This window comes from Urocitellus parryii, chromosome 8 (assembly GCF_045843805.1).
Source record: "Urocitellus parryii isolate mUroPar1 chromosome 8, mUroPar1.hap1, whole genome shotgun sequence".
NCBI classification, from domain to species: domain Eukaryota; kingdom Metazoa; phylum Chordata; class Mammalia; order Rodentia; family Sciuridae; genus Urocitellus; species Urocitellus parryii.
The window spans coordinates 119,034,760-119,047,407 of record NC_135538.1 but is presented as its reverse complement, the minus strand read 5'-3'; the positions used below and the strand labels follow the sequence as shown (position 1 = coordinate 119,047,407).

The following is a 12,648-nucleotide window of genomic DNA, read 5'->3' as shown; positions in this document are numbered from 1 at the left end:
ATCCGACTTTTATTTCTTAAATACTGTGAAGGAAGAATGGGAAAATGGTCCCCTGGTGAAGAAGGGCCATAGAGCAAAGAGCTAGGGATCATCAGCAAAGGCCCGGTGGGCATTAGGGAAGCGCTGGGGGCTGTAGTTGGGATCTTCCTGCAGTCTTTTTTGTATATCAGACCGGAGCTAGAAAGAGAGAATAAGCAGGTCAGAGTAGCACTGAGCAAGCCCCAGATCCCAGCAAGCACACAACACCATCCCCTCAGAAGCTAATGCTTTCCCCACCAGCCACATCTGTCGATTGCCCAATATGGCATCACTGAGACTCCCAGATACCACATGGGAAAATCTTCAAAAAGTGGCAGCCCCAGACTACCACTTCCTCTGAAAGGATCCAGGAAAAGGGACCCTAGCCCAACCCCTCCCGCTAGACCATCCCTATTCTGCTTCAAGGTGGGGGCACCTGCTGCCTGTAGCTCTCCTGAACCTCTGGTGCCTCCAGGTCCCGGCTCAGGCTCTCGGGGCTCGTCAGGGGCCGAGCTCCGGCTGCCTTAGCTGCCCGGCTCACGGCCTCTGAGAGAAGCAGCTGGGGGCCCTCACCCTGCATCGTCTGGGGGACAGGGGGTTAAGAGGGAAAAGAGGATCAACGTCAGATCCAGTGCCACCACCCAGCTCACCCTTTCCATGAGTCAATCACTGAGTATTTATGCTAGAGGAAAGAAGTGGGAACATTTTTACATGTGGCCTTCCTAGCTGGCTCTGGTCAAATACAGTGTTTGTGTTAAACTTGCTCTTCTAAGCAAGGGCCAAATGCAAGCCATCTGAGATTCTGAGCAAACTAATCCAAGCCCACCTGAAAAGAAAATGAGCCCTAGTCACTTGGGCATTAGATAGCTGAGGGACTAAGATAGCAAACAGAGGTAAAGTCTTGTGTGGTTATACACCAACTACAAGCCAGTGAGAGTCCCAGAAAGCTTTTCTCATTAAATAAGCAGACTACACTAGGAATAGCTCCTTCTAGCTCTGAAGAGTTTGTTTTATTTAAGCATGATAGGAGAACCTGGGTAGACAGGGATCCTCAGGGAAGAGGTAAACCAACCTTGCGTCTCTTGGCAGGCATACCACTGAGGTAGGCATCACTCAGAGGTGGCTGCGGTTTCACCTTCCGCTGGCTCTGAATGTCCTGCTGAATGATAGGGACCCATTCCTGGGAAGGAAAGGATTAGAAAGTAATTCCCACACCCTGCAGCTCCTTAACCCACCACTGGATCACCTCCTGCCACTTACTGGGGGAACTGCAGCTGCCCAAGGTTCTGTCTCAGCTGAAGCTCCATCCTGTTCATCTTGAGAGCCTACTTCAGGAGCAGGGGGTGGACCTCGAGACATGGCCTCCTCTGCTGTTGTTCCTGGGGCTGGGGAAGCATTCTCCCTCTGGGTGTCAGAAAGTAAGAAGACCCAGATTTCAGAATTTTTATCCTCAAGCCCTTCTTTCGCTATCCCTCCTTCTCCACATTACCTGGCCCCTCAACCTCTCTCCCTGGTACCTGAGGCTCAGGAGTAGTTCTTTCTGCTCCTTGAACTTCCATTGGCTCCTCAGAAAGTGACTGTAAAAGTGAAGAGAGAGGGGGCTGGGGATGTGGCTCAGCAGTAGAGTGCTCACTTAGCACATGCAAGGCCCTGGGTTTGATCCTCAGCACCACATAAAAATAAATATACTGTAGATATTTTGTGTCCAACTATATCTAAAAAATATATTTTTTTAAAAAAAGTGAACAGAGAAAGAAAACAAAATGTAGAAACTTCTCATCTCTCCACTTCCCTCAAGTTCCCTGACAGAGTCCACTGGGTCCCTTACCTGGGGGGGATCACCAATCCTGCGAACATATCTGAGGATGGCATCAGGGCCCACAGGCATGTGCTCCAGAACCACCTGAAGCCTCAGTCCCATCATAGTGGTCAGCCAGCTTACCAAGGATGGATTCACCCCACGAGACATACGACGCTGAGGGATAGAAAGCAAACTTGCAACACAACCCTAAACCAGCTTTTACAATTTATCAGACTCAAGAGTAATAGGCTGCAGTATGGCAAGAAAAGTGAAAACTGCAAGACATCAAAGGAAACAAGAGACTAGAGATCTGAGGTTGCATGGTACTTACAATTCGACCATTGATAACAGCAGCAAGCTCCATCTGCTGTCCCCCCAAGCAGTGCAGGTTTAGGGCTAGGCATTCAAATAGGCCCTGGTTACACAACTCCAGCAACCGGGCTCCAAATCCACTATCTGTAGGCAAGACATGAGGAAGGAATTTTGGTACCCAGCAGCCCTGCACACCCAATGCCCCACTTTCCCTGGCCCAGCTAACCCCTAACCTGTGCAATGTAGCACATGAGCAGCAATGCTATTAAACTGTTCTTGCAGAAACTCTAGGTTTGTCCGAATGATGTCCACGCCTGGCTGAACCTGTACCAAAGACTGTAAGACAAGACACAAGAAGACCCCCAAATCAGGAATCCTAACACTAGAAATGGAGAAGGAAGCCATAAGGAATATTAGCTTCCCTGCCCAGACCCAGAACAGGAGGGAAATAGAGAAGGGTCACTCACAAAACTCTCCCGCACATATTCTTCTAGTCCGGTAATCAATGTGTGGGTTGCCATCTACAGGAAAACATCACAGATTTAATTCCAAGCCTTGGTTCTCAAGACTCCCCCTCTCCCTACCCTAACCCTAAAAAGTCCAAGGCTTGGGCTGGGACAGCTGTAGCTTTAACTGGCAGATATAGTCAGGAATAAGCAATTGGTAGTGGGAAAGAGGAAAACTGCGAGGGCCCAGGCTTGCATTTACCCGGATGTTACCAGGTGTGGGCTCCTGGCCACCCAAGTAGTGCTGGTGGAAGAAGGAACGCAGCTGGGGCTGGAGCCTCTGCAGTGGCTGGAAATGCCCATGGAGAAGCATCACCACATCCACCATGGAGAAGTTCTGGCACAGGAGAGAGAGCAGGGCTCCAAAGAATCCTGGGAATATAAGCAGAAGTTAGCAACCACCTTTACCACCTAGGCTTGCCCAGTCCATCAGCTTCATCCCATCTTGCCAACAGCCCTAGACAAAGGTTATCTACCTTCTCCTCTGTGCCCCCCTTCCTGGAATAAACCAAGACACTCCCTGCCCTTTGCTTACCAAGGGCACCATCAGCCCCAGGCTCAAAGATGTTGCTGGATCCACTGAGGCGCTGGATGAAAGCAGCAATGCTTTCACTGCTGCCAGCTCGAGCCCCCAAGGAGCCCAAGAGGGAGCTCAGCACACCCTGCACCACTGAGGTAAAAAATTCTGGTGGCAGGCTCTCAGGACCCAGGCCTCCAGGACTCCCTGTGCCACCAGAAGGGGACCCTGGTGGTGGTGTGGTCTGTTGTTCTGGGGCTGGGGGTGGGGGTGGAGGAGGAGGAGGAGGTGGAGGGGCCGTCTGTGTGGCCTGGCAAACAGAGAAGAAATAAAGAACAGAAAACAAGGTGAGAACAGGGACAAAGACATAACATGGCATCAAGACGGTACAAAACAGGTCTGGGGTTGTGGCTCAGTGGTAGAGCACTCGCCTAGAACAAGCAAGGCCCTGGGTTCGATCCTCAGCACCACATAAAATTAAACAAAGGTATTGTGTGCAACTACAACTAAAAATAAACAAATAAATAAAAGAGGGCACAAAACAACAGGAGTCTGGGAAGAAAGCCTTTACTTCTTAAAGCAGAATACTCATATACAGGTATTCAATAACAAAGTTAGACTAAACAGTGACCTCTATCCCTCTGAATAGGTTAGATCAAAAAGCAGTGACATTACTATATGATTTTTTTTTTCTTAGGGCTGTTTTTTTTTTCCTCATCTCCAAAACAGAGGATTCACAATCAATTGATTACCCAGTCCCTTTCCCTGCTATGTTACTAGACTGTAATCCAATGGCTATAGAATGGCAACAAAGTATCACTGCTTGGCCCAATGCCGGAGAGGAAGAACAGAATAAAAGGCAAGTCCATTACTCACCTGCAAGAAATCAGTCATGCCCTGGAGAAAAGCAGGGACACCAGGCATTGCCACAGTGATGGTGGGAGAAGCCATGCCAGGCCCACCAGCTCCTGACCCTGTAGGCCCAAGCAGGTTCCCCAGGAGCTGGGAGAACTGGAGATCAGCTGTGGAGGACTGGGGGGGTGGAGGCTGAGCAGGGCCCCCAGGAGCAGGACCAGCTGTGGTAGCTGTGTTGGTGGTACCAGCGCTGGCTGAAGCAGTGGCAGGGGCTGGAGGTGGAGCCATTCCTGGGGTCCCCTGAGCTGTCCGAAACCCAAAGAAAAGTGAAATTTGAAGAAAGACTAGACATTTATAGTAGCCCCATTTCTAGCAGGAAAACAATCAAGAGCGTAACGCAAGAGCTAGGAAGTACCAGTGAACAGCTAGAAAGCAAGTATCAGACTTGAGAGTCATAGAATTCTTAAGTTTGAAGTGAAGAAAAATGAGGACTCACCCACAAGAACAGGCTGCATAAGAAGCTGCCCCACAAGGCCGCTCACCATCTGAGCCAATGAGGCATTGGTACCCAGTCCAGCACCCTGCTGACAGGGAAGGAGAGGAGAGGATTTCAATCCTGTCCTCCTTATACATCACCCCAAGATTCTTTCCCGGATTCTTCCCCACTAGAACTCTCCCACCCTTACTCACCAAAGCCCCAGAGACTGGGGGCCCCCCAGGATGAGAAGGCCGAGCCTGTGGAGGGGTGGGCCGGGCAATCACCACCCGGGTTGGAGCTGTTGGGAAGCCTGGCACCTGCTGTCCTGTGGGTGGCAGAGGAGAGAGATGGAAAAGAGCTGAGGGCCAGACTCTTGAGTGACAGCCAACAGTACCCACCACCATGGACTAGGCCCCACCTCCCAGGCCTCCCCTTCCAGGTGATTACCTGCGGCCGCGGAGGCAACAGCTGCCACCATGGCCTGATGAGTGATCTGGTGGGCGACGGCGTGCATGAACTCAGGGGGCAGGGAGGGCAGCTGGATGAGGGTGGAGCCTGGGGGGCGGGTCTGATGTAACCTTGAACCTGGACCCCTGCAACCCACCCACTCAGCCCTAACCCTTCTCTACCCAGAGCTCAACCTGCTCTGATGCCCTTGTTCTTACCCAGGGTCTGGCCATGACCAGGGGGTCCTAGGGAGCCAGTGGGAGCACTCGGGACACCACCGGGCTGTGTGCCAGAATCTGGGCAGGGAAACAGAGAGTGTGACCCTGAGACCACTGGGGCCAAGGCCTAAGTGTACCCTCCTGAGATCAGTTGTCCTACAGGCCACCATTTCCCAACCAAAAAGTCAGCTTTTCACACCTCTAGACAGGAACAAGGTGACTTCTTAACCACAAAAAATTTCCAAGGATAAATCAGTCCCCTTCATGCCTCTCCCAACACATGCCAACAATCTGCACAACCCTATCCAACCCTTACTCCCCTCACACCTCAACACCAACCCCAGACTTCCTTCAGCCTACTGGTCTTCTCTTCCAGTCACTGATCCTAACTCACCTTGAATATTCATGTGCATCATGACCACGGGTTCCACACTCTGGTGTGATATCCGGATGACCCTCGGGTGGCTGGTGGCTGGTGGAGGAGCTGGCCCTGGTGGGGGAGCCCCCTCAGTTGAGGACTCAACAGTGGTAGAAGACGGGGCCAGAGTCGAGGCCTGGCCAGGACCAGGGGGAGGTGCCTCAGCATTGGGAGTTGTGGGGGGGCGAGTCCCATTCCCTGTCATAGTCACAGTGGTCCCCACGTTGATCTAAAAGAGATGGACACGCAAAAGTGAGAAAAAAACACAACAGCTTAATCCAAAGCACCTCTACCATCTATCTCAGAAGCCTCCATCCTTTATCATTATGTTTCCCAAGTTCTCTCCCTCTCTACCCTCCTTTGAGCCCAATAATCGCTCTGTATCACTGCACCACCCCCCACTTCATCCTCTCTTGGGTCAGCCTCCCATGACCCACCTGGATGGGAATGGCTGCCTGCTGAAGCACCATGGGCGTGGTGTAGTGAGACATGGGCCTAACCACATGCAGGTGTCGTGGGGGTGCACAAGCCAAATTGCAACGCAGGTCAGAGAGTGCCACAAAAGTGTTGCCCAGAAGCCGCAGGCTCTCCCCAACCAAATTGATCAACCTCTGGTCCTCCTCACGGCCTTCATGCTGTGTTCATCACCATGTCAAAAAAAGAAAAGAATTAAGTCCAAATCACCTCTTCTAAGGATCCCAAGTTTTCAGTTACATATTTAGAAGTTTCTACATTGCTCAAACCTTTGCAAGTCAATTCTATTTTATGTGCAAAAAGAATTTCCTACTAAGACAAATTCTACAAAAGATCATAAGTCATCAAACTAATCTCCCTTAAACTATGAAAATTTCTTAAACAATTCACTTAGGGACACAAATGGTGCAAGGACAGTGGGTACTGCAAAAATTACCACCTTCCAAGGGAGTAAAGATCATTTATGTGTCTAGAGGGATTTTGTTGCAATGCTGTTTGGGGGAGTAAAGGGTTATCTCCCTCAGCCTGTTCTGTTTCAGGAGTACTGGGGGGAGGGGAGAGGAGGGATAGGCCATCAAAGGGCTCACATTGTTGTTATAGTCCGTGGTGGCAGCAGCACCCAGAACTTCATAGTAGCGCTGCAGGAAGGGCTGGAGGCGACTCTCCAGCCGCTGCAGCTCCTGGAGCACTTCAACATACTCCGCTGGGGAAGGATGGCTGTGGATAACCCCAAGGGCAGTGAGCAAAGGCTTTCCTTATAGTCCCCACCTCAAAGCCCAGAGATCATCTGCTCTGTCTCCCCCTGGCCTCCCAGACCCCTGGCCCAATCCCTTCCTGGACTAGCAGAGCTTCTGTTCTTTACTCCCACCCAGGGGAAGATGGAGAGGACAAAATGACCCTTACTCTCACCTTCCCCACTGCAATCTTGTAGCTATAATGTATGAAACAAACTCTAAAATAAGAGATGGGCCCTGTGTGAACTTGAGAGAAAATTTTGCGGTACTAGGGATTTAGCCCAGGATATCCACTTAACTACATCCATAGTCCCCCATTTCCACCCCCCAAATTCTGAGACAAAAAATTGTTAAGGTTGGCTTCAAATCTGCACAGCCTCTGGAGTCATTGAAATTACAGGCATGTGTCATGTGCTCAGGGGACAGAAAAGCTTCTGCTCAGCTGTCAATTCTAACCTCATTTACCTCCATTGAGACCCCCTCACACACCATACCTCTCCTGGTCTTCATATTGCACTTAGAGCCCACAACCCCAAAAGGTTCCCTCCATCTCTCACTTGGGTGCGTTTGTCTCTGGGGCAGGTGTAGGGCCTGTTGGAGTTTGGCCAGAAGGGGTAAGCTCCGGGCTCTGGGCTGGGGCACGCTCCTCCACTTCTTCTGCCTCCATGGGCTCCCGAGGAGGTGCTTCATTTTCAACTGATTCTGATGTTTGTGAGTTCAAGGATACTGGCTCTGGAGCCACAGCTGACGTCTGTGGGGGTGGCTGACTGTGCTGTGCCTGGGGTCCCCCTCGACACTGAAAAGTGGGGAAGTCAGGACACCAAAGACAAGATGAAACTAAAGTAGATAACTCAGGCCAACTGAATGTGAATGGAGAAAGTGCTCCAACTAGGCTCCCTAAAGACAGTACTTTACATTCATTCTCTTTAACTCCCTAACAATCAGTATAGGACTAGCATAAATTAGATACATGACAAATAACTAATACTTTTAAACAAATTACTAACAGAGTAAAAATTGCAATTTTCTAACTTATATAAGGAAAGAGAAAGACCACAGGTTGTAGTTGCTACACAAACTAATGAAGTCAGAGCATTCCAATGCTGAACATGTCAGTTAAGAAATCAATTATGGGGTCTAGGGATACAGCTCAGTAGAGTGCTTGCCTCATATGCACAAGACGCTGGGTTCAAAATCAGGGGCTGGGGCTGAGTGGCAGAGCGCTTGCCTAGCATGCATGAGGCACTGGGTTTGATCCTCAGTACCACATAAAAATAAATAAAGGAATTTTGTCAATCTAAGAAAGAAAGGAAAGAAAGAAAAAGAAAGAAAGAAAGAGAAAGAAAGAAAGAAAGAAAGAAAGAAAGAAAGAAAGAAAGAAAGAAAGAAAGAAAGAAAGAGAAAGGAAAGGAAAGGAAAGGAAAGGGGAAAGGGAAAGGGAAAGGGAAAGGGAAAGGGAAAGGGAAAGGGAAAGGGAAAGGGAAAGGGAAAGGGAAAGGAAAGGATGGAATTCTTCTTTAACTGAAAAGATGCTATGCCAAGTTATCTAAGAACTGAAACAAACTCCCCCGATACCAGGCATTCAGAGGATTGGCAGGGACAAGATACCCTCACAAAGATACTTTTTTCTGCCCAAAAGAACGACTGCAAAGAAGAGACCAGATTAGGAAGACAGAATCCTGTGGATGAGGCCAATCATGCTCCCACCCTCAGGCTACTAGGAGAAGCGGGTGGAGAGAACCTAGGCAGATTTGCTCACTTACCTCCATTCGGGATAATAAGGTCTGGATATCCCTGATCATGTGCTGGGCCATCACTAGCCGTACCCGGGGCTCACTCTAGAATAGAAAAGGAATAATCAGGACAGGTCTGAGATGAAGCCATAAGCTCCACGGCCTACTAATCCAGGTCCCAAGCATCTCATTAGCCAGGTCCACCCCACCTCATGGCCTCCTTCTCCCAGATCCCCTTCCCTGACCCTCCCAGGCCCCTCAATACCTGAATCGGGGCCTGTTCCATGTTGATGTGAACATCCACAGCAGAGCCGTCACTCTGGGGAAAGGGTAAGGGAAGTTGCTCTGGGAGAAGCCAAATACTAAGGCCTCCACACTTTTCAACTCATTCTGTGGAGCCCCACCCCTTTTTCTCAAAGACCAAGGCCAATATCTGATCAGAGAGCTCTCCAAACCCAATCTCAAGACTGAGACAACTATCTAATGTGTTCCCTGATGCTAACACAACCCAAACTACCCCTCCCTAAAAAACCCTTCCATGTGAAACACAAGCTTACAGGAAGATTGAAGGTTCCAACCATGACATAGCTGTTGGCATTCCGGTCATGAACAGAGGCCCCAGGCCCCCGAGTACCAGGCAGGGGTCCCCCACCATGGGCAGCTGAGGAAGACCCTGTCCCAGAAGATGCTCCAGAAGGGAGCTGAGTCTGAGGAGGAGCCCGTTCCACCAGGTGGATAACCTTTCCCCCAACATCTGTAGGAAAAAAGATACACACCAAAACATTGCATGAGTAGGTATATACATGGCCTTAAGCTCATCCCTCTGGGTAGCAACTTAAACCTCTGAATTGCCCTCCAACCCTCTTACTGTATTCCTGGAGCTTCTTATCATCTTGCAGAACTCGCCCCTGATAGATGAGCCGTTGTTTCTCAGAGGGGATGCTGACAGAGGCAGCAATGTGCTCCTTAAACTCCTTTACATTCATCTGTAAGGAGGAATAATCAAACACAGGAATCAGAATGGAGGAAAAAAAGAGAAAAAGCCAACTGATTTGTGGAGTTAAGGGGTAAAAACCAGTATAGAATCACTATCCAACTATCCTGACTGTAAGATATTAATTGTGCAAAACACTGAACCAAGACAACCCACTAAAATACAGAATAAATTTAACAAACTTTCAGGTATAATACAAACACATATGTTTAAAATTTCTTTTAATAGTTGTAAAAGAACAGAATGACTTTATTTTGTTTATTTTTATGTGGTGCTGAGGATTGAACCCAGTGCCTCATGGATGAGGAACAAAAAAGCCAACTAATATTCCTTCTCTCCTTTGCCTAGCTTCCAAAGGAAAGTGTATCTAGAGAGATCAGTAACCCCTTCCTAAATACAAAATGATACCAGGAGTTCATTTTTCTGCCATAATCTTAAAGACAAAAATAACTGCAAACCCAGATGGGGTGGTACACGCCTATAATCCCAGTGGCTTGGGAGGTTAAGGCAGAATTGCAAATTCAATGCCAACATCAGCAATTTAGCAAGGCTATGTCTAAAACAAAAAAGGCAAGGAGGATAGGGTAGGGAATTAGGTTAAGGAAAACTAACCAAGAAGAGGCCCCAAGCCCCAGAGTACCAGGCAGGGGTCCCCCACCATGAAGGTAAGAAGGGAGCAAAGGGCTGGGGGTGTAGCTCAGCACTTGCCCAGCATGTGCAAGATCCAGCTCTGCAAAAAAGAAGGAAGCCAAAAAGAAAAACATTTGCCCTAACTAGACAAAGTCTTGGAAAGTATTACAAATATCTAGCCACAGAAAAACCTATGTGACTTTCTTAAACACGTCTTAAAATATCATAGACCCACCAGCTCATGAGTTTGTCTCTAAGAATTACAGAATTAAAAACAGATAACTATGGTATTAAATTCAAGAGTCATTTTATGCAACAGATGTTAGTAATTCCACTGAATAGTCTACTAGGGCTCCACCTGCATTATGGGTTCTGGTTTCCAGACTTCATAAGTACAGTATACAGCTGCAATCAATCTGTTTATCAGAAAAACTGTTTGAGGTCCCCGCATTGTTTCTTTTCCCCAAAACTGGAGCCCCAACTCTTCCTTTGGGCTAGGGTCCACCCATGATAGCTCAGGTTCCTCCTTCGGGTCTATTTTACTTTGCACTGAATTCTAGCAAGGTGAAGAAAGACAAAATAAAATCTGCCTCACTTAACAATAAACATACCTCCCCCAACAAACACATCAAAAGATGTTCTATCTAGAATATAAACAAAGGAATCAATGAAAATTTGAAGACAAGAAAATCAGGCTCTCCCATCAGTCTAAGGGAGGAAGAGGAAGAGCTAATGGGTATCTTCCAGAAATACTGGGATCTCACCTGGGCCCCCACAATAAAGGTCCGAGTCTGAGAGTCCAAGGTCTTCACTAATACCTCCAAGTTGTCAGGCTCCTCCATAGCGGTACTGGTAGAATCACTGGGCTCCATGGCGGACAGCTCTCTAAGGAAGAACGAAGGGAGGAAGGTCCGCTGTCGCCCGTAGATTTTATATACCGGAAGCTTCCCTGGCCTGAATCTCCGCCCCAATACCTAAAAAGTTTCTCCCACACAAGCACACACACTCACACCCGCCCCCATCCCCCTTCTGATTCCGGGGCACAGGGAGAGAAACACAAAGGGCAGGAGATCGACGGCATAGGGAGCTGAAGGACGGGAGGTGGGAGGGGCTCCACAATGCCAATCACAATAAAGGAGGGCCAGTTGGGCTGAGAATGAGGAAAGGAAGCACGAGACCAGAGACCAGTGTCATCACCGGTAGCGATAGGGTAAAGGCCCTAGAAGTCTGCAAATTCTGGGACAACGCGAGAGCGGGGGTGGGAGTGAGGGTGGGGGTGGGGGTAGCGCCCGGCTCGGCGGAGAAAGTGGCTTCGCGCACGCGCGCCACGCCCATCGAACCCGCCGAAATCACCACACACCCAAGACCGCGGACACTTACGGGGGGGGGGCTGGACCGGCTAGCTGACTGCCCCCCCTCTTCCGCCTTCCTCGGTGTTCTAGCAGAGCGGCGCAACCAACACGCGGCCACACACATATACATACACACCCCACCACCCTGTGGCTCCGCCCCCGACTTCCCCCGGTACCGTCACTTCCGGTTTCCCCTAGTCTGCTACCGAAAGCCACTTCCGTTTCCCCAATAGTATTTGGGGCTCTCGACGCGGTACTTTCGGCTCCTCCAGGTCCCCAAAGTTTACTTTTATAGGGCACGATGAGGAAGTCCGCGGCCCCAGGTATTGAGCTCCCGGGGGTGGAGATGGGCTGGGGCCGGCCTAGATGGGAAAGAGCCGAACACCCTGAGTAGCCACCGCCGCCGTCGCCCGGGGAACTGTAGTGCGCCTGCGTGAGTCGCACTACGCATGCGTAAACATTTAAGCACCTCCCTAACCCCCCTCACCCTGGCTTTTGCACTTTGCCTATGAGCACGCTAGAGACCTAGGAGGTTGAGGTGGCCATTATAAATGCCTGAAGAAAATATATCGACTCCACGCCTTCGAGAGACGCTGTGGATGGTTTTATGAACCTTGGATTTTGGAGATTTGGGATTATGCCTTATCTATATTAAAGTTTTGGCAGGCAGAGAATTTTGAGCGGCACTGACCTAGCCACCTAAAACTCTCATTCTCACTGCGGCCCTCACCTGGCCCTGTGCTCGGCGCCTCCGGAAGTCACTTTACCTTAGGCGGTTGGGGTCCGTTTGCGGGCTGCTTTGCGTCTCCTCGCGTCGTGGGGTAGAGATCGTTTTGACAGGATGGGGCGTGTTGCGGACTGTGGTGTCAAGCTAGCCATTGGCTAAGTGCGGCTGAGGGGACATGCCATGTTTTAGGAAAGCTAAGCAAGCCACTGCTTTTTAGGACTTTTCAAGAAAAGGGACACCACCACTGAATTTGAGAACTGGGAGCATACGGAGTCCGGCTGGACCAAAAGACAAGACCCTGAAAATGGGGACTTGAAGGGCCCACCAACAGGGTTTCTAAGCTTTGGGTGATTACAATCTCTATAATCCTTATCATTCCTAGGCTTTCTAGAATTCGTAGTTTATATCCAGGTGCAAGTACTATATCCGTTAAG

The 12,648-nt window shown here is 49.5% G+C and overlaps 1 protein-coding gene across 17 annotated transcripts; it reads right to left on the bottom strand.

The window, feature by feature from the left end:
- Positions 1-5: 5 nt before the first annotated feature.
- Positions 6-11,925, bottom strand: Bag6 (BAG cochaperone 6). 17 transcript variants are annotated; one of them, XM_026415424.2, is made up of 26 exons: positions 11,664-11,925; positions 10,900-11,020; positions 9,380-9,497; positions 9,069-9,265; positions 8,777-8,830; positions 8,542-8,616; positions 7,336-7,574; positions 6,632-6,761; positions 6,008-6,205; positions 5,547-5,799; positions 5,153-5,230; positions 4,935-5,042; positions 4,700-4,812; positions 4,506-4,593; positions 4,031-4,314; positions 3,173-3,464; positions 2,840-3,009; positions 2,599-2,652; positions 2,365-2,467; positions 2,151-2,275; positions 1,847-1,993; positions 1,536-1,595; positions 1,279-1,422; positions 1,091-1,198; positions 455-601; positions 6-177 (listed from the first exon to the last, which is right to left on the bottom strand). In XM_026415424.2, the coding sequence occupies exons 2-26, from the start codon at positions 11,005-11,007 to the stop codon at positions 82-84; spliced, it is 3,489 nt and encodes a 1,162-aa protein (XP_026271209.2). In that variant the 5' UTR covers positions 11,008-11,020; positions 11,664-11,925; the 3' UTR covers positions 6-81. The 17 variants fall into 17 exon arrangements, with proteins under 17 accessions (XP_026271209.2, XP_026271210.2, XP_026271206.2 ...); XM_026415425.2 differs by lacking the exon at positions 11,664-11,925 and adding an exon at positions 11,516-11,645; XM_026415421.2 differs by lacking the exon at positions 11,664-11,925 and adding an exon at positions 11,517-11,645 and having other exon boundaries at positions 4,506-4,590.
- Positions 11,926-12,648: the final 723 nt, after the last annotated feature.

What these genes read in the sequence shown, in the direction of transcription:
- Bag6 (XM_026415421.2), bottom strand. Translation starts at nt 11,617, where the DNA reads ATGTATATGTGTGTGGCCGCGTGTTGGTTGCGCCGCTCTGCTAGAACA. An exon ending in TAAGAAGCTCCAGGAATACA is followed by an intron (nt 9,266 to 9,379) that starts GTAAGAGGGTTG and finishes TTTTTCCTACAG; the next exon opens with ATGTTGGGGGAAAGGTTATC. An exon ending in TATGCAGCCTGTTCTTGTGG is followed by an intron (nt 4,315 to 4,505) that starts GTGAGTCCTCAT and finishes GGTTTCGGACAG; the next exon opens with CTCAGGGGACCCCAGGAATG.